We start from the raw sequence: 20,341 nt of genomic DNA, 5'->3' as shown, positions 1-20,341 counted from the left end.
AGCCCGGGCGACGCGGGCCTTCACGTCACTAAATCTGAATAAGGATGCGCGAATTACTAAGGCGGGGGACAAAGCTGGCGATGGGGACAGCATGAGAGTGGCGGCGCGGCGGCGGCGGAGCACAGCGAGGCACCGGGGCTGCCGGCTGCAGGGGGGGGGTTCATGCACCCCTCCCGCCGCGCCCGCTGCCGCAGAGCCCGCCAGAAGCGCGGCCGCCGCTCCGCCGGCTCCCGGAGCGCTCCGGAGGGACCCGGGGGGGGGATTGGGGTTTTTTAATTGTTATTTTTATTATTATTTCTCGAGGGTGTTTTGGATTTCTTTTTTTCTTTTTCTTTTTCTTCGGCATCGTTTTTTCCCTCCCGCCGCCGAGGCTCCGGAGAGAAGAGGGGGAAGAACTTGACAGCCGCTCCGTTTCACTCCCCTGATTTTTTCCTTATTACCTTTTATATTTTTTAAACATTTTTATTTTATTATTTTCATTTTTTCCCTGCGTTTCTGAGCCGCCGCCGTGTGCCGGCGCGGGGCTGACTTCTCCTGTGCGCGTCTCCATCCCCCGGCGGAGGTTATGATGGTGCATTGTGCGGGCTGCGAGAGGCCGATTTTGGACCGGTTCCTGCTGAACGTCTTGGACAGGGCATGGCACATCAAATGCGTCCAGTGCTGCGAGTGCAAGTGCAACCTGACCGAGAAATGCTTCTCCAGGGAAGGCAAACTCTACTGCAAAAATGACTTTTTCAGGTAAGTGCCCCCCCGGTCAACTCCCAGACAACAGAGACGAGGGGGTGCGGAGGTTCACACCGCGCCCGGCCCCCGAGGGCTCTCCCGGAGCTTTTGGGGGGAGCCTGGGGGACTCCCCGCTTTCCCACCCATCTCTCTCTGCCGGAGATCCGCACCGACTCTGCCCCACCGCTCCGGCGGGGAACCGGTTCCCCGGGCCGGGAGAGCCCGAGGGGAGCCCGGCGGCTGCGCTACGGCCGCTGTTACAGCCCGAGAAGGGGGCGGCGAGGCCGTGCCCGCCCCCCAGGTCTCCCCATGACCTTGCCTCCACCGGCACCGGGCCCCGCTCCGCCGGTGCCGCCTCCCGCCCCGTCGCGGCAGGCCCCGGTGGGCATCGCGGTGCCAGCCTCCTCACCCCCCTCCTGGGACAACAGGCCCCGGTGAACACAGTGGCCAAAACCTTCCCCCCGGCCCCAAACCGGCGGGGCCCCGCGCTCCGCAGCTCCTTAAACGCCCCTAATGATTGCGATAAGGGGCCGATGAGGAAATTAGGGGCCGGGATGGGAAGGGGGGGCGATGACTTATGACTCCTAATGCCCTCACTACATCAACGTCACCGGGAGCAGAGAGGGAGGTAGAAGTTTTGCCGCGACCAGAGGAGAAAAAGTGGGGACGCTGCGTGGGCACCCCAGGGCCTGGCAGCCCCCGGACCCCTCGGGGACCCGGCAGCAGCAGCCCCGGCTTCCGAGTTTCGGGGACATCTTTTGGTGTGATAAGGTTTTTTGTTTGTTTGGGGGTTTAAATGTGTTTGGGGTTTTGTGGTTTTTTGTTTGGGTTGGGGTTTTTTGTTTGTTTTGGGGTTTTGGTTTTTTGTGTGTGTGGTGTGTTTTTTTGTTAGTTTTTTTTTGTGGGTTTTGTTGTTTTGGTTTTGGTGGGTTTTTTTTTGTTTGGTTTGGGTGGGGTTTTGTTTGTTGGGTTTTTTGTTTGTTTTTTTTTCCTTGAGGAGATGGTTTCCAGCCGATTCGGATTCCCTGGATTCTTTATTATTTTTAAAGGGAATTTAAAACAAAAATAAGCGCACGTCTCCTGGGGAAATAAAAAAAAAAAAAAACAAACAACACACACACAAAAACAAAACACAAACAAAAAAAAACAGCAACAAAAAAAAAAAAAAAACCCAAACAAAAATAATCAACGTTCTGCCTCCAGCGAAGGGAAGTAAAATGGGAGATTTCCAAAGCGCCGCTTCCAACCAGGAAAACCCCCTCTGGGAGAGCTGGACGGTGGCGGCTCCGGGCTGGGGACCCCGGGATGCTCAGGGGAGCGGAGCTCCCTCCTCCGCCGCCCGTTGTTGTTCGGGGTGCGCGATGCTCCCCGCACCCGCCGCTCCCTTTTTCCGTCGCTCCGGCCACAATTAGCCCCGTTTTTTACCCCGGGATTGTCGGTGGAGCCGAGTCCCCGTTCCCCGCCCGGGAGACAGCGACTGAAACGAATTGCTCCCCCGTGGAGCGCGGAGGGGAACCCCCGCCGCCCTTCCCTCTCCTCCGACCCTTCTGGAGCCAAATCCAGTCGAGGATGCTCGTGTGTGTGTGTCCCGCGTGGGGACACCCCAAAACCGAGCTCTCTCTGCCGCCCGCCCTACGCCTGCGAGCAGGGCTGCGAGGGGAAGAAGGCTCTCCTCCTCCTCGCCCCAAAGCGGTAAAGGTTGCGAATCTCCTGCTTCCCCTAAATCTCCCAGAGAGAGTTGCTGCAAGATCGAGCTCCCGCGGTGGGATTTTGGGGAGGGGGAAACGGTACAAACGGGCCCATGGCCGCCGGAGCTCCCAGCTCTCGCCTTTCTCCCCCTCTCCAGGAGGTTTGGTACCAAATGCGCCGGCTGCTCCCAAGGCATTTCCCCCAGCGACCTCGTCCGCAAAGCCCGGAATAAAGTCTTTCACCTGAACTGTTTCACCTGCATGGTCTGCAACAAGCAGCTCTCCACGGGAGAGGAACTCTATATCATCGACGAAAACAAATTTGTTTGCAAAGAGGATTATTTGAACTCTCCCAGTTTGAAGGAAGGCAGCCTCAACTCAGGTACGAGCGGCTCAGCCCGCCGCACCCCCCGTGGGGCCGGCTCCCTGCTGGTGCGGGCAGGAGCAGGCAGGAGCAGGCAGGAGCAGGCAGCTGCCGTGATGCTGCCGGTACCTCCCGCCGGGCCGGGAAGGAGGTTTTGCTTTGCGAGGTGAGGGGTTGTACCCCACAGCCAGCTCGGCCCCCCGTTAATCCGCGGGGAGAGGGAGGGATTTGGGGTGAAAGCCTTCGAATTGGGTGGAAGCCTCTGTGACACACGCACACCCCCCACACGGGACGCGGACACGCGTAGGACGAGCGGCGGCCCAAGCGCAGCCCCGCAGCATCCTTCTGCACCCCCCCGGCTCCTGCCCCGACCGCAGCCCCTACGGCAGCGGGGATACAGGGTGGTGTGGAACCAGGACCCCCACCCGCGAAGCCCCCACGCCTCGGAGCAACCCCTGCGAGTACATCCGGTCCGCCCGCGCCACGGGCCTGATCCTTCGCCTCCTTTCACCCAGAGGCAAAGCTCCCATTTGACTTCCTTGGAAGCTGTCTCTGCGTCAGGACAGCAGGATCAGGCCCACTCCTGCTGCCCCCGCCATGCCGGGCGCCCGTGCTCACCCCCTTCCGTGGGCTCTCTCTCCGTCCAGCACCCGGGGCCGGATCCTGCCACGCCAGTCAGTGGGGCCGCTGCTGTGAGCGAGGCGAGTAGAGCTTGGCCTTGGGGGGGGTGCTGGCATTAGGGTCCCCGAGGGGAGGGTGGCTGGGGCGGGGGGGTGAGCCAGGCTCAAGGCAGTGATGGAGACTCCCGCCCCAAACCCCGACAGGGACCGGTTGATTTTTTCCCAGTGGCGCATCCCACTTGCTGGTGTGAAAGGCGCGGCGGGGGAGAGGGGGAGCACCGGGAGCTGCGGTGGGCATGGGCGATCGCCTCCTCTCCAGCTCCTCTCCAGCCAGCATGACACGATGTGCGGGGGGGCGGATTGGGTGATGCTTGCCTGGACTTCTGCGTGATGCTGGGGGAATGATGTTTTAGGGGTAGCGGGGGGGCAGAGATGATCTGCGTCCCTTGCTGCTCCCCAACACCCTCCAACCCCTCTCCTGGAGAGCAGCCAGGCCGGGTGGGCTGCAGAGGGCAGAGGAATGGGGGGCTGATCTCTCCCCTGAGTCATCCACCCCCCCTTTCCTCTCTGGGTCTCCTTTACAGTGTCCTCATGTACAGACAGGAGTTTGTCCCCGGATCTCCAGGACCCCATGCAGGACGACACCAAGGAGACGGACAACTCGACCTCCTCGGACAAGGAGACCACCAACAACGAGAACGAAGAGCAGAACTCGGGCACCAAGCGGAGGGGGCCCCGCACCACCATTAAAGCCAAGCAGCTGGAGACCCTCAAAGCTGCCTTTGCCGCCACTCCCAAACCCACCCGCCACATCCGAGAGCAGCTGGCCCAGGAGACGGGCCTCAACATGAGAGTCATCCAGGTAGGACAACCCCAGCTCACCTCCCATCCCGTCGCAGCCCTCCCCACCTGACAGCATGATGTCACGGTGTTAGCCAGTGACGTCATTCCCGCTGCAGACTGCGGTTCCTGTGATGTCAGAACGTCATGAGGCGATTTCCTCTGGCAGATAGCAGAGACAGGGAAAGGACTCACGTGGGTTGGGGAGGAGAAGGAGTGCTGGTGGCAGCACAGATGGTTCAAGGCTTTGACAGTCTCCTCCAGGTGCTAGGGAGGGGCTGGGACATAGAGGCTGGTCCCACAAGCTGGGGAAATGGGGACATGCAAACGCCATCTGTCCCCTGCCAGCGGCACCCCAGACCCAGCCCTGCACCCACCCCATGCTCCTGAGGGTTAGTGGGGACCTCCCACCCTGTGCTTTAATATACTGACCCCATGAGAAGACATGAAACCCAGAGTCAAAATGTGAGCTGGCCACGCTCCGCGGCTGCCTCACCTGGGCTGCAGCCGGATCCTCACTGCGCCGGGAGATGGATGCTCCAGCCCTGTGAAAACAAGGAGAAACCATTGCACTCTGCAGGCAGCCCGGAATTTCTTACCACACTGCCCCCATGAAGAAAATCCCTGCGGAAATGTAGGGATTAATGTGCTCTAATAGAAGCATTAATAGGGGAGGACTCTCCAGCTTTGCTGCTAGCGGAGCTGCGAGCATCCCGGCTCCCGGCAGAGGGGAGCAGAAGTCCCTGGAGCAGCGTGATATTCTCATTCCCCCGAGCTGCCCCAACTCTGGGAGGTACAGGGGGGAGTGGGGCAATAATCCAGATGCCCCACCAAGCCAAGGGAAAGGCGTGCGTGGGCTGAGGCTGTGTGGTTTGAACGAGGCGATGCTCCATAGAGAAGTGGCCGTGTCTTCCCCTTCCCTTTTATCTCCGTCCCCACTGTCCGGCTTTTCTTCTGACTCCCTGCCCGCCACAGCAGGTGCTCATCTCTCTGCTCCCCGCTTTCCACCTATTTCTGCCATGATACAGAGTTTACCCCTCCTTTCCCTTCCCTCTTTTCTTCCCTTCTTCCCCCATTCAGGGGAAAATTCTCCCTCCTGTATTTTCTGGCTGCCTCACAGGGACAAATAGGCTGAGGATGAGCACAGGGGGATGCAGCCAGGGCACCAGGATTTTAATAAGCCACATTATTTGATCTGCATCCCCCCACATCCTCTCATGCACCTTTTGGAGCTATTGGCAGCAGGAGTGAGAGAATCCTCCCCCCTGCAAGCAGGCGCAATATTTCCATCCCTTTCCCTAGCCACACTTTGAGGGAGGGAGGTCCCTGTGTCCCCGGTGGGTGCTGACCCCAGCTCGCCCGCAGGTTTGGTTCCAGAACCGTCGGTCCAAGGAGCGGCGGATGAAGCAGCTGAGCGCGCTGGGGGCCCGCCGGCACGCCTTCTTCCGCAGCCCCCGCAGGATGCGGCCCCTCGGCGGCCGCCTCGATGACTCCGAGATGCTCGGCTCCACGCCCTACACCTACTACGGAGGTGAGGGACCGGCCGCGGGGGCCCTGTCCCGTCCACCCCCCCTGCAACCCATCTTCGCCTTTCCCTTTGTTCCCCTCCCTGTTTTTTCCTTCCTCCGCCTTCCCCCTTGCTCGGGCCCCGAGGGGACGGTGAGGGGACAGTGCCCGCGGCTGTCGCAGCATCCCGGCCCACCCCACTCACACCGAAGCATCTGCGTCCACACCCCTACGCGTGTGCGCGCCCCCGGAGAGACACTACCCGCAAACACCCCCACGCGTGTGTACCCACAACTGCGCAACGCACAGATGCGCATCCCCACGCACACGCGTGTGCTCACTCCCCCCCGCAGACACGCGGCACCATTTGCAAACGCAGACGCGTCCACGCACACACACACACACACTCCCCCGCCGGGCACTCGGGGGGGGTGGCGGCGGCCCCTCTCCCGCCAACAAAGCCCCAGCTGCGGGGCTTTTGTGCCCCTTTCAAGCGGCGTTTGTTCCAATTACCGCCCGGGCCCGCAGCATATGGAAGGTCAGCGCCGCCGGGCCACCCCCCGCGCCGCCCCGACGGGCCGGGATGGGCGCAGCGGGGCGGCCCCGTCGCCTCCCCTCTCCCGCCGCTCCGTACTGAGCCCCCCCATAAACTGCCTTTTCAAAACCTTCCCTCCAAAAAGGGGCTTTCTATGCACACCTTGCTGCCCCGCAGTCAGTTTCTGGATACCTTCTGGGCTGCTAAATATAAATATAATTTCCCCTTTTTATATATATTTATTTATTTATTTATTTATTTATTCATTGTATATATTTTCCCCATTTCATATTTTTTTCCCCATTCCCTTTATATATATATATATATATATATATATTTCCCATTCCCTTTATACACAATTTCCCCCATTTCCTTTATATACACTTTCCCAATCCCCTTTATATGTGTGTGTGTATATATATATATATATATATTCGTTTGTTTGTTTGTTTTTTCCTCACCCCTGTTAACTAAGAATTAAATTCTGTCCCTCGTTCCCCCAGCCCCAGGCTCCTTGCCCCCTTCTATCCCTTCTCTCCCTCCAGGCCATGCGAGGAGAAAGGGGTGAGCACTCCAGCCCTTAGGACAGGCTTATTTCTCTCTCTGGCCTCAAATTTGCAGGCGACACTTTGGGCCCTGCACCCCAGGAGCCAGCAGAGTATTTCAGAGGAGGCAGCCACGCTGCTCCAGGGGGAAGGACAGGGCTGGGTGGGGGGCACAGTGGGATTTTTGGAAGGTTTTTGTCTCCGAGGGACCAGCTCCATCCTTTTCTCCTCCAGATTACCAAGGTGACTACTATGGACCGGGAGGCAACTATGACTTTTTCCCCCATGGGCCGCCCTCCCAAGCCCAGTCCCCGGCCGACTCCAGCTACCTTCAGAACTCAGGACCCGGCTCCACACCCCTGGGACCCTTGGAGCCCCCCCTAAGCGGACACCACTCCTCAGAAAACCAAAGGTACACGGATATGATCTCGCATCCCGACACCCCCAGCCCCGAGCCGGGGATGACCGGTTCGCTACACCCCATTCCGGGGGAGGTTTTCAGCGGGGGGCCCAGTCCCCCCTTCTCCATGTCCAGCAATAGCGGCTACAGCGGGGCTCTCTCGCACCCCAACCCGGAGCTCAGCGAGGCGGCAGTTTGGTAGGTCTGGCACGGGCACGCGTGAGCCTGTGGGGGGAAACACCCCCACATTCCCCCAGCCCACGCGTGTCCCCCCCCACCCTGGAGCAGGGCGTATCACATCACCATCACCGGATAAAGACCCCCCTCTGATGCCAAAACACATCCCTGCATCCCTCCCCATCACTGCACAACTCCCCCCCAGGACCTTGGGGCCACCCCGCTACCTCCCTCTCCCGGCACCTTCACCCCAATATGATGGGGGGGACAATAAACAGTGCCCAGCCCCGAAGAACCCCCCCACCGGCGTCGGGACCACCACCTTGGACCAAAGCTGAACTCGCCTGGACACGGGTCCCACCGCCCCCATGGCGCCTGGGGAGGGGGGCGCTGGGGCAGGGCTCCCCTCTGCTAATTAGCATCCTTTTTAATTATTCCTTACACGTCAGGGCGGGGCGGGGGGGAGTGGGGAATAGCAGAAATAACCCCCCCCGTGGCCCCTCCTCTGCCCTTGGTTTTGTTGTTCCCATTTTATCCCCAAGGAGAAGGTGGCTTTGGACCCAGTTTTTGGTGATGGGTAGCAGGGGGGGTTGAAGGGGCCAGGCCCAGGGCTACTCCAGTGACTGGCTGAGATTGGGCTCCCATGTGGCAGAAAAGACACCAGAAAGAGGCAGAAACAGGAAAAAAAAATACATTAAAAATAATAATAATAATAAAAAACCAGAACAAACCCAACCACCACAGCAGCAGAAATAAAACCGGAGCCTCGACGCCGAGTCCCACCCCAACGTTTCCCGGAGACTCCGCCAATTTAAGGATGTATTATAGTTTTTGCTTCTAGTTTCTTTATTTTGTATAAAGGAGAAACAAATAAAGTATGTTTTTGTGTTTACTGATTATTTATTGTACTTTAGTCATCGGAGGCTCCGAATTTTTCTATTTTGAAGGTGAGAAGGGGGTGGTGCAGGGGAGGGGGGCGAGAGCATAGAGAGGGAAAATAAAGGGAAGGAGAATGGAAAAGCAAAGAAAAAAATAGTTGTTTTCTGAAAGCGTCGTGGGTTTCCCGTCCCCGCTGCCTCTTGCAGAGGCTGTTAGTGTGAATGGCTCTTGTTGTTCAATGTGAATAAAAAACCTTTTAGTTGCCTACTGTTCGGTCACCTGGTCCCTTTCATTTTATTTTATTTTATTTATTTTTTTAAGACAAGACCATGAGATGCTGGCGGGGCTGCCCTGCTCGCCCACTGCCCCCCACCTCTGTGTGGGCTTTGGGGGCGCAGCCCCTGTCACCCCATGGGTGCAATGGGTGTCACAGCCCCTGGGCAAGGTGATGCTGCTGCATCACCCACCTGGTACCTCAGAGCCCCCCATCACCCCAGCTCTTTGGTGCTGGGGGGGACACATTCCCCAGCTCAGCATCTGCCTCCACAGCAACCAGGCCAGTGCACCATTTCTTTCTCCTGGTGGGGGGGGGAATTGTGTGAAACCCCCAAGACCCCCTCCCAGGGCAGCCCAGAGGCCCCTCAGAGTGTGGGGGGTCAGCAGGGATGCTGGGGGGGGACATACCAAGGTGGGGGGGATCCATGAAAAACACCAGCAGCTTTTGCCCCTTTTGCCCCAGAGGGGCACTGAGGGCAGGCAGGAGGGGTGTCCCCCCTAGCACCCCCAAGCACCCCCCTCCTGCTTTCCCTCTCTTGTTTTCTGGGATACAGAAATAAATAAAGTCCAGGGCAGGCTGCAGCTCTGAACTAATATTTAAAATGCAAAATCATGGCAGAGTTTTCCCCCCCTCTCCCCTTGTCTTGCAGTAAAAAGATATAAACAGAATAAATTACCTTCCCTCACTGGCTTACGAGAGTCCCTCTCTCCTGACCTGAATTTTAAGTCCTGGCTTGGCTGTAGCATGGAGCACTGATGATTTATGAAAAGCCAACCACTTCTCTGCATATTTTCTCTGCTCAGCCAAGTGGTGGAATTTATCCTTCCTATACCATTACCGGTATTAATAACAGGGTGGCAAACGAGCCAAGCCCCAAGGGATCCCTCCGCCAGAAGCTGGGACCATCACAAAGACACGGAGCTCTCACCATCCACAAAGAAAAGCTCCTTCTCCCCTTTTAACGGGTGGGGAAACTGAGGCAGGAAGGAAGCCAGCTGCTCCCTTCTGCTCCATCCATTCCAGGCTGTTGGTGTTATCAGGTAACGGAGGCTTCTTATAAGGACAGGGCAACGTGTCATTAAATAACTCCCTCCCAGCATCATTTTGAGTGTTATAAAATGGAGCACAAGGTTATTCAGTGGGTGAAGACTGGCTATTATTCATTATTATAATTTTTATTACTATATAATAATAAAATTTATATATAATTGTTATTGTTGTTATTATTCTATATACAGGGTTCAGTCCATTAGTGATCCCAGCCCGTAACTGCAACCAGGCTTGGGGTCCCCATGACCACCAGGGTCAGGGTCCAGCATCACAACCCAAATGACTCAGGGTCCCCATCACCCCAACAGTCCCAGGAAAGCAACAGCACCCAGGACTCAGCCCATCTCCAGCTACAGAGCAACATCAGTCCTGGGAATAAACTTCTTTGCAAAAGCTGTTGGGCAAATATCAATGCTATTTTTTTTTTTCTGACCTTTTTCCTTTTTTTCCAGAAGAGGAAGGTCTGCAGAAGGTGGAAAGTAATCAGGTTTTGGACCTGGGATAAAAAATGGCTGGAGTAGGTTGGGCTGACTCCTGATAATTAATAGTGTGCCTCGTAATAGGATTCTCCAGCCTTCGGTGCTCCCTGGAAACACTTTTTTACATAAGATATTGCTCACGATGGAGCAGCCGAGTTTTGATTTATGGGGGTTTTGGCCTCCAAGAAGCATCTGGGGGGCTGGTCTGGCCAGTGGGGTTTTTTGGGGGGGAGAGGGGAAAAGGGCTGAAGGCAGGGAGGAGGTTTGTGTGGGTCCCCGGCTGGCCAGGGGACAGGGCTTTGGGGGGAATATCTGTGATCGGGGGCTGAGCCCCCTCTGCTCCAAAGGGGAGGAGGCTGAGAAGGGTTTTGGGGCAGGAGAAGGTTTGACACCCTGCTCAACATCACCAGGTGATGCTCGGGCCAGGGACCCCCAACAGGAGCAAGAACCCACGTTGCTTGGGGGTGGGAGGAAGGAAAGGGGAGAAATGTTGGGGGAACACAAAAAACCCTGGGAGGTGCAATAGCAAAGGGCTAAAAATGAATGCAACACTAGGGAGTGGGAATGGGGGAAAACAGGAGAGCCTGGGGGAAAAGGGGGAATGGGGAAAAGAGTAGGATGGGGGCAAAAAAAAGGGGGTCTTGGGGGCTCCAGGATGGGGTGCACACAAAATCACACACATATCCATGCACCTTGGAGCTGGCCGGTGTCAAACACGCTGGGGAGTTTCGCCAATAAATCACCGTAACAAACGGGTCCACGTGTGCGTTGTTCTCTTCTGACCGCAGCCAGCACGACAGGAACGGGAGACGATTGTAATAATTAATAATCATTAGAATAATAATGCATAAAGACAGTAGCAAAGTAATTAGAGAGGGAGCGCTTGCTAATTGAGATGGGGAGCTGCAGTTCAGACAGCCTGGGGAGGAGCATGGGAGCAGGGGGGACACCGAGGGCTGGGGGACGTGGAGGAGGGTGCTGGGTGTGTGTACCCAGGTCCTGCCGTCCGTCTCAGCTCCATCCCTGCCTGCAGCGAACACTGGTATTGTCCACCCTGCGTGCCTCAGTTTCCCCATCCCTACGTGGATGCTGAGGCGAAGGCTAGGGGAGGAGTGCGGCCCCACATCCAGCAGGCAGCAGGGCTTTATTTGGGTTATTTTGGAAGGAAAACAAGCTGAGGGTGCTGTCAGGGCTCCGTCGCATCCCCTTCCTCAGGGTGGGCATCACTCCAGCCCCAGCTGGTTCTTCAGGGCCCGCAGCTGGGCCACCTGGATGCCGCCCCCCCCGCAGACCACCACCACCACGGAGCCCAGGGGGGGCCGCAGCCGCCCCTCGTGCTGCAGCCGCTGCAGTCGCCCCGTGTAGAGCAGGGCCAGGGCGGCCCCGCACGCCGGTTGCACCAGCATCCGCTCGTCATCTGCGGGGACAAGATGGGGGGGGGACAGGCTGAGCCACCTGCAGAGCCAGGGTCCCCCCAGCACCCTGACTCCCAGGCCTGTCCCAGCCCCGGTGGTGTCCCTGTCACACCCCATGGTCCCTGCTCACCCAGGAACTGCTCCACGGCTCGCACAGCCTCTGTGTCCTCCACCACCTGGGAGATGACCTGGCACTCCTGGGCACACTCCAGCGCCCTCGCTGCCACCGTCTTGGCTCCCAGGCACTTGGCCACGCTGGGACAGGAGGGGAGGAAGATGGGCAGGGTGGTCCTGGGACCCTTGGGTGAGCTGGGCTGAGACCCGCCAGCTCGTTGCACGTGTGGCCGTTCCCGCAGAGCCCGGCTCACCTGGTGATGTCGGGCAGGGTGATGAGCCGGCCGGCCGCCAGCGCCGCATGGAAGCTGTGAGCCCCCCACGTCTCGGCGGCAATGATGGGGACATCCTGCCAGCCCACCTGGCGCAGACCGGCCACCACTCCTGCCAGCAGCCCCCCCCCGCCCACTGCCAGCACGATGGCGTCCGGCTTGGTGTCCAGCGAGTCCTTCAGCTCCTGGACCAGGCTGGCGTGACCCTGCCTGGGGGTGAGGGGGGTGGGAGGATGCAACTGGGGACACTCTGAGCCAACCTGGACCCCAGTCAGGGGGGACTGGGGGCAGGAGCTGAGCCCTGGCAGCACTCACCACACCAGTGGGTGGTCGAAGGGGTGGATGCTGACCCAGCCCTCCGTCTCTGCCAGCTCCAGGGCTCTCCTGTTGGCTTCATCCCACACCTGGGGGGGACAATGGGGGCTCAGCGTGAGCCACATCCAGCCCTCACAGCCCAGAAATGGGCCCCTCATCACCATGGGGCTGATTGACACCAAAAACCCACACAGGGCACTGGGATGAAGTTTGGGATCCCCAGGGTGACCCCACTGTGATGCTGGGGTGCAGGTGACCCAGGAGGGGGACATTTCGGGATGGGGTTTGTCATGTGCATCCCTGGCATCACTCAGCAGGCTGAGATCAGGGTCAATCCCCTCTGCTCCCACCCCTAGACCCCATTTTTAGGGGCCTGCCACGAGGGTACCTGGCCAGACACCTCCACCTTTGCCCCCAGCTCCTCCAGCTTGCGCACGGTGCCAGGGCCGGTTGTGCTGGGGACCACGACGGTGATCGGCAGCCCCAGCTTCCTGGCCGCGTATGCGGCCGCCAGACCCGCATTGCCCCCTGTGGAAAGCGGGGGATCAGGTGGGGCTTGTCCCCCCCACATTACTCATGAGCATCCCCCCAACCCAGCTTGGGACCCAATTACCTGAGGAGCAAACGAAGCCATGGCAGCCCTTCCTGGCAGCCTGAAATGCAGGAGGGAAGGAGGGATGGGGACAGCTGTGTCCCCCTGCCGTGTCCCCCCGCCATGTCCCCACCACTGCCCATACTGCGCCCACGCTCACCTCCTGGCAGAGGTGGCCGATGCCCCGGATCTTGAAGGAGCCCGCGGGCTGGACATTCTCCAGCTTCATGCAGACTCTGGTGCCCGCTGCCCTGGACAGGGACAGGCTCTCCAGGAGGGGTGACACGATGTGGAAGGGCTTCTTGTCCATGGCTCTAGTGATGGGTGCTCTGCCAGGGAGAGGTTGGGGAGCCACCAGCTGCTCCCCTGCAGCCCTACTGCCACCCCAGGCTCCGTATGGGGTGCAGGAGCCTCTCTGGAGGGACAGGGCTGTCTCCAGTGTCCCCTCCTGGCTCTGAGATGTAGCAGCACTGAACCCTGGGGTGCAGTGATGGGCCCCCCCTGCCAGAGCACCAGGACAAGCTGGGCCACCCCCTCCTCCTGGTTCCCAAGCTCCCAGTGTCCCCAAGTGTCTCCTTCAGACTCTGTCCCAAGGCCAGCCCGTGGTGGGATTTACCTGGTGTCCCACGGAGTGTCACTGCGTGTCCCAACTCCTTGCCCACAGCCGAGTTTGCAGAAGGGCGGAGGGACAGGTGACGTTGGAGGGGCTGTGCCACAGTCCCCATGTCCCCAGGGGTTAAACTTTGCTTTGGCCCTGACTGTTTACTCAGCGCCGAGCAGGTTTTTCCAGCCGTGGGGCTGGATTGGTGCCGAAAGCGCCCAGTGCAGCCCAGGCACGATGCCTGGTGTTCTGGGCAGGGACAGTCACATGTGTCCCCTGCAGCCAAACACCCCAGCGGCCTTTGCGTGCCCAGGAGACGGGATGTGGGTACCCAGGAGAGAGGATGAGGAGGGGCAGCTCCCAAGGGACTTTGGGGGTCCCCAATGGTTTGTCCCAGCCAGCTGGGCACAAGCACCAGCTCTTTTCAGTTCCAGCCAGAAACATGTCCCAGCGGATTTTAGGACTTTAAGGACCTGACCCGTCAGTGTAGCGAGGGCAGCCTGGGCATCCCAAATCCCCATTGGGACCCAACCAGAGCCCGGCTGAGCCCCAAGGTCCAGCAGCACCCAGGGGTCCCCAAGCAAAGCAGGCAGAGCCCTCCACTTTCCTCCAGGAACAGCCTGGGACCCCTTCTTGTCACCCCAGCACTAGTGACACCCCCCAGGGTAAGGGTCCCCTCCATACGTGCCCTACCTCTGCACAGAGGGGCTGGCATTGTCGGGTCCAAGGCTGGCTCCTCATCCTGCAACCACAGTGGGTTTCTCTGTGCCAAAGCCACCTCTGCTTTCAGAGGCTGGACCCAGGGACAAAGTTTAGTTCCGTCCCCCGCCATGGTGGCGCCATGGGGGTCCCAAGAGGGGGGTCACTGCACACGAGCTGGCACATGCAGGACACAGCCAAGCGGGCTGCCCTGGGAACCCCCCGGTCTGCCCAGCTCTGCCCCGCTGACAGGCGGACAGCAGCGAAACTGACACCAGAAGACCGGATTTCAGTTCCCTGACCCAATGGGTGCTGCAAAGCCCCCCAAGAGCAACTCTGGTGACAGGCACCGAGCAGGGAGGGGGCTCCAGGGCAGCCCTGTCCCTGATGGAGCTGGCCCTCAGTGGCAAGGAAATAACTAACCCCCTGCTGCTTGCGCCATCATTAGGGTTCAGAGTGAACAGCACACAGCATCGGCAGAGTAAATGCTGCATCCAGACAGTGGTTGCACTGGGCCACATTGCTTTTGGGACATCTTGGGCTGGAAATGTGAGGGATGATGAAGCAGAGGGCATCAACTCAGGGGGAGGACATGAGCTCCAGCTCCCCGGGGGGCCCACGCAGAGACCCCCACATTGCACAGGGGGCAGGGGGCTCCAAGAGCTTCCCTGGGGATGGATCCTGGGGACTCTTAGTAGCAGGTGCTGGGGAAGGGGTGCAAGGACCCCTGCACTGCTCACAGGGAGGAGGCTTGGGAACCCCTCAGTGGGGACACCACATCTCAGCTCTGCCCTGGGGGGCTCAAGGGTGCCCCCTTTGGCTCTGTCCCTGCCCTGGGAGAGGTGGCGCCAGGCTGTCACTGGGTGACATCCCCTGGCCAGGGTCCCTGGGTGACACAGCCTCAGCCACAGCAGTTGGGGTGACATTTAACCACTTCTGTGTGCTGTTTCACTTTTAAGAAGATTTAAAAAACAGAAAGGAAGAAGCAACGCAGCCGCTGCTGCATTTCCAGTGTGGCCTGTCCTCGGCATCAATGTGCTTGCCCTGCCTCACTGCCCTGTCACTTGGTGGCAGTGACCTCCTCCTACCTGGGGAAACTGAGGCACAGGGACCACCTGAGCAGCACACCCTGCCCTAGGAGCCCCCGCACCATGGGAACACCGGGGGACATGGACACAGACTCTGCCACCCACCCATGAGCCCCTCATCCCCCCAGCACCCATCCCAGCTGGTTTGGGCCACCCTGCCATCTGTGGAGCACCCTTCCCAGCTTTAGGGGTGTCAGCACCCCAATAGCCCAGCCTCTGCTGCAACCCGGCCCCATGCAGCCCCCGGGGCCCCCAGCAGCCCCCCAGCCCTGGTGGGAACCTGGTGCCTTCAAAGCACTGCCGAGCACCAGCTCATTAATCCCCCAGTAATGACCTCGTTATTCCTAACGAGGCAGAGCGGATCAAGGGAGCTGCTCTAAGAGGATTTTGCAACAGGGGTTTTGGCGCTGGGGGAGACACAGGTGGCAGGAGAGGGGAAGACAAAAGGGATGAGGATGGTCACTCCATCCTGGGGGATGAACAGTGGGACCCCCCCACTCCAGCCAGGTGCCCCCATTGCAGCAGCTCTGCCCCACGCTGGGTACCCAGCCTGATGCAGCAGCAGAGAAACCTCAGCAGCCTGCACCTCAAAAACCCAGCCTGGCTGCACACCCTCCCACTGGGGCACCCCTTAATTTGGGGGGGCAGATCGCTGCGTGAGCGATCCCTTACACAAGGCCTCCAAGTATCTCAGCAGAAGGCAAAGCACAGCACACGAACCGCTTTATTTGTCCCAACCAAGCCAGCGCACTCCCCTCCTCTGCCTGTGGGTGAGCCCCAGCCTCCCAGGACCCCTCACTTTTCTGGGAAGAGCCCCCCCAAACCAGGCTCCAGCCCCAAGCCGGGGGGACACACAGCCCCTTGCACAGCACAGCCGGCACCACGGGGATGTGGCAGAAGCAGAGCGAGCCCGGGGGGCAGGGGACACCCCCTTGCACCCCAAGCCAGGCCCCTGGGGAGACCAGGTAGCGCTGCCCCTCCAGAAGGGAACCCCACGCAGGACAGACGCCAGCAGACGGACGGATAGACAGGTTCAGCCTGCTCAGTCCCAGTGGACCTTGACGGGGGGAAAGGTCCAGAGGTCGGGGTGTCCCATGTGCAGCAGGGCGCTGCATGGGGACGTGCTCCAGCGGAAGGGGGGGACGTCGTCCCAGGCGGGGCCGCTGGCGGCCACCAGCCCGAAGGTGGGGGCCATGCCCCAGGAGGTGACCTGAGATTGTGGGGGGACAGAAAAAACAGGGGGGGAGTCAACATGGGGAACAGGTGACACAGCCCCCGCAAAGAGGGGACCCCCAGCTCCCCCGAGCCCCCACCTTCATGTCGGTGCCGCCATGGCAGCGCTGGCGCAGGGCGGGGAAGGGGTAGGTGCCGTTGGGGGGGTTGAGGTCGGAGCGGGCAGAGATGGCGTTCTCGGCGTTCTGGGGGGGGTTGCAGCCCTTGCACCGCGACAGCGGGTCCTGCAGGTAGTTGTTGGACCTGCAAAGTGGCCAAAAGAGTGGTGAAAGTGCGGAAAAAAAAATACATACAAAATTTATAATGACAAAGAAGTCACCCCTGAGGGTTACAGATCCTTAAGGGTGTTTGGGGGACACCCAGGTTTGGGGGTTCCCCAGCACCCACCTCATCAGGCGGACCATGGAGTCCAGATCACGGACCAGCGTCTGGTTCCGGCGGAAGATCTGGGCGCGTGGGTTCTTGTCGTAGGTGAACCAGTCACCGTATTTCTTCACCAGCTCTGGGGTCCCGCTGGCATTGAAGATCTCCTCGAAGTACCTGGAGTGACAGCAGGGGGAAACCCAGTGAATCAGCACCCAAAGGCAGGGGGCAAGGCCAGTGTCTGCTGCCCCCCCTTTTTGGAGCACCAGTGGGGTGAGACAAGGCTGGACGGAGCTCACGGCAGGTTGTAGCTGGCCCAGTAGCCCTGTTGGTACAGCAGCTCCGTGCGATCGGCCGCCATCACCAGGCCCCTGCACCGGGAGAAGAGCATTGGTCAGAGCAAAAATCCAGTGGGGATGAGGGGGAAATATGCTGGGAAGGGGGGCAGCCCTGCTGGGGTCCCTGCTGCTGGGTTCTCACCCCAGAAAGGGGTGCTGGGCACCCATCACCTCCATACAAGCATCCACAGAGAGCCCTTATAGAATCATAGACCCATTTTGACTGGAAAAGACCCTCAAGATCACCAAGTCCAACCATTAACCAAACTCTAGCCCTACCCCATGTCCCTGAGAACTTAATCTCCATGTATGTCCAACCCCTCCAGGGACGGTGACTCCAGCACTGCCCTGGGCAGCCTGTTCCAATGCCCCACAGCCCTTTGGGGAAGAAATTGCTCCCCAGATCCAACCTCAACCTCCCTTGGCGCAACTTGAGGTCATTTCCTCTTGTCCTGTCGCTTGTTATTTGGGAGTAGAGCCTGACCCCCCTGGCTCCAACCTCCTTCCAGGCAGTTCAGAGAGCGAGAAGGTCTCCCCTCAACCAACTCGTCCCCATCACCCAACTCCCACCCATTGGGCTGGGGCAGATGGGACCCTCAGGGCTTTCCCAAACCCATGGGGATCGGAGAGGAGACGTGATCTGGAGCTCAGGGAGGAAGGGGACACTCACGGGATCTGCTCCAGCACGGTCAGCACGCCCGGCGGCGGGCTGGCTCTCCCTGGCGTGAAGGCGTTATAGTCCACCACCATCCACTGGTTGTTGTACCTGGCGCGGAGAAGGGGGACGGCATCTTGGGGACATCCCCGCTGCTGGGCAAGCATCCCTCCATCTGATCCCCCCTTCCCGTGACAGCCAGGGGGTTCCCGCACCCCGTCCCACCCCACTCACGTGCCGCTGTTGAACCGCCGGAAGACGGTGGCCCACTCGGGACCACTGCGGGCCAGGCGGTTGGCCACGATGTTCCTCAGCCACTCCAGGACGCTGCCCCGTGGGTCCAGGTACTTCCACCGTGCCGGGTTGTTGTTCCCGATGGTGGTTTCCAGCGCTACCTGTGGGGAGGGGAGTGATGGGGAAGGGGCAGCAGGGCTGGGGAGGGGTCCCCCAGGACCAGCCCCCACTCACCAACCCGCTGCTGAGGATGTAGAAGTCATCCCCGGAGAAGATGGTACCAGGGTAGGAGGAAAACACCTGGATGTTGCCAGGGATCTGAGAATTGCCTGGGGGAGAGGATACAAAATCAGGGAGCATTAGAAGTGGGGTGTCAGCTGCAGCCCCCCCAGCCCAGCCCACACACCAGTGGCCGAGGTGCGGAAGGGCAGCGTGTACTTCTTCATGATGCGCAGCATGGACTGGTAGGAGGTCCAGGTGTCGTGGGCCACCAGCAGGTCCCGCTGGCCCGGCAGCAGCTTGAGGAGGGCAGAGCAGGAGCCCGAGCCCAGGACGCGCCGTGGGGAGGAGCGGTTCAGGGCGGACTCCAGGTCCTCCAGGTCACCCCCCAACTGCAGCAGGCTGGGGGGATGCAAGACATGGGGTATCAGGTGAGGACACCCAGAAACCGCACTGGCTCAGAGCTCTCTGTCCGTCTGTCTGGGCTAGGGGGTGTTTCTCCATCCCATCCTGGCAACCCAGCAGTCTGAGCAGGGAGGGAAAGGTGAGCATAGCAGTGGGGAAACTGAGGCAGGGGGCTGCAGTGGGCCTGGGGGGCACCCGGAACCTGCCTTGGCTGCATCCCGCCCCAGCAGCAGAAGACAAGTGGCTAGAGAAGGTGGGTGAAGGGGACTTGGAGCAGAACTGGGTGTCCCTGGTCATCCAGGAATTGTGCTCACAGTCCCCCCAGCAGCACCCCAACCTCTGGGGTGACCATCCCCCTGTCACCTCTGAGCAGGAGCTTACAGGAAGCCGAAGGGCGTCAGGGTGAACCGGCCCCGGGGGAAGTCCAGGCGCCCGTTGTAGTTGTCCTCCAGCCCCTTCAGCTGCAGCAGGGCCAGCCGCACCTGCGGGGACAGGGGACAGGCTGGCACACGGCTCCCACAGGGAACGAGGGTGAGGGGTTTCAGGGGGATGGGCTTCCACCTTCTCCCGGGGGATGCAGCAGATCCCAGGGCTGCCTCAGATGCAGGAGGAGACACGGGGACAAGTGCTGCTGTCAGCGGGGCTGTGACTCAGCACTGGTGGCCAGGGGAGACCGAGCCAGCCCCTGTGCACCCCAACAGAGACATATGAGGCTCCAGAGGGACAGAACGTCACAAATTGCACCTGCTCACCCAGGGGAGGAGGATCCTGATCATCCCACCTAGAGCCCGGTCAGGACCCCAAGGCACCCCTCGCTGCCCTGTCTCCTCCGCTCGATTAGAGCCCCAATTAGCACCAGGGGCTGCAGTGGGGGTTTACCTGGGTGGGGGTGCCCCTTCCTCACCTGGTGCCAGTACTCGGGGTCCTCCCCCTTCGCCATCTGCTCCTCCATCCAGTCCAGGTTGGCCTCCAGGTACCCCCGCAGCTTCTCGCAGTACTCACTCTCGTACTTGAAGGGCCCGCAGTAGCCCACCATGGTGTTCATCCAGTGCATGTACATCAGCTGGGGGGGACACGGCAGTGGTCAGCCAGGGGAGATGGGAGGGACCACATCACACCCCTCGGGACCCCGATTTTGCAGGGGTCACCCTGTTACCTGCTCGGAGACGGCGGCTTCAGCCAGCCCGGCGGCGTAAGCCTGCAGGCTGTCATTGTACGAGGCGTTGGTGGTGACCTCCAGGAAGGCCCAGCTGAGGGGACACGGGGGTGTCATGGCCACGGAAGGATCACAGACACGGCGGGGTCACGGACACGGGAGGACATGGACACCAACGGGTCAGACACGGTGTGGGGAACATGGATATGACGGGGTCCGGCCGCCCCACCCATGGTGGCTCCCCCGAGGGCGTCCCCAGCGCTCCGTTCCCGCTCGGCTCCGTGCGAGCCCCCGGCCCATCCCGTCCCGTTCCCCCCGTCCCGTCCCTACCCGACGGTGGGGATGCGGTCGTCCAGGCTGGCCCAGGCGACGGCGGCGGGGTGGCGGCCGGGCAGGACGCGGAGCCGCCCCGCGCCGGGCTCCAGCAGCACGGAGACGTTTCGGGGCGGCGGGCCGGGAGCTGCCCCGGCCGGGGGGGTCCCGGGCAGTGCGACCACCAGCGCAGCCCCCAGCAGCGCCCGCAGCGCCGCCATGGCGGGGACGGGGCGGGGCGTGCGGC

At 60.3% G+C, this 20,341-nt stretch overlaps 3 protein-coding genes across 3 annotated transcripts; 1 reads left to right on the top strand and 2 right to left on the bottom strand.

Annotated features, from left to right (window-relative positions):
* Window positions 1-565: 565 nt before the first annotated feature.
* On the top strand, window positions 566-7,423 carry LHX5 (LIM homeobox 5; the record flags this gene model as incomplete). Its single annotated transcript, XM_082066160.1, has 5 exons — window positions 566-738; window positions 2,570-2,793; window positions 3,980-4,257; window positions 5,601-5,766; window positions 7,056-7,423. The coding sequence occupies 5 exons, from the start codon at window positions 566-568 to the stop codon at window positions 7,421-7,423; spliced, it is 1,209 nt and encodes a 402-aa protein (XP_081922286.1).
* A 3,883-nt stretch (window positions 7,424-11,306) lies between these two features.
* On the bottom strand, window positions 11,307-13,101 carry SDSL (serine dehydratase like; the record flags this gene model as incomplete). The annotated part of the gene is made up of 7 exons (XM_082066476.1): window positions 11,307-11,500; window positions 11,629-11,753; window positions 11,867-12,094; window positions 12,200-12,288; window positions 12,588-12,727; window positions 12,813-12,852; window positions 12,952-13,101. 7 exons carry the CDS (start codon window positions 13,099-13,101, stop codon window positions 11,307-11,309), a joined length of 966 nt encoding a protein of 321 aa, XP_081922602.1.
* Window positions 13,102-15,885: 2,784 nt separating this feature from the next.
* PLBD2 (phospholipase B domain containing 2) lies at window positions 15,886-20,332 on the bottom strand. The gene is made up of 12 exons (XM_082066036.1): window positions 20,113-20,332; window positions 19,783-19,876; window positions 19,531-19,689; window positions 19,008-19,108; window positions 18,409-18,623; window positions 18,237-18,331; window positions 18,003-18,163; window positions 17,784-17,879; window positions 17,075-17,146; window positions 16,800-16,952; window positions 16,493-16,655; window positions 15,886-16,389 (listed from the first exon to the last, which is right to left on the bottom strand). Exons 1-12 carry the CDS (start codon window positions 20,313-20,315, stop codon window positions 16,222-16,224), a joined length of 1,680 nt encoding a protein of 559 aa, XP_081922162.1. The 5' UTR covers window positions 20,316-20,332; the 3' UTR covers window positions 15,886-16,221.
* Window positions 20,333-20,341: the final 9 nt, after the last annotated feature.

This window comes from Streptopelia decaocto (assembly GCF_964273445.1).
Source record: "Streptopelia decaocto genome assembly, chromosome: 15".
NCBI lineage: Eukaryota > Metazoa > Chordata > Aves > Columbiformes > Columbidae > Streptopelia > Streptopelia decaocto.
The sequence above is the reverse complement of the archived record's forward strand: the minus strand, read 5'-3'. Positions and strand labels throughout refer to the sequence as shown.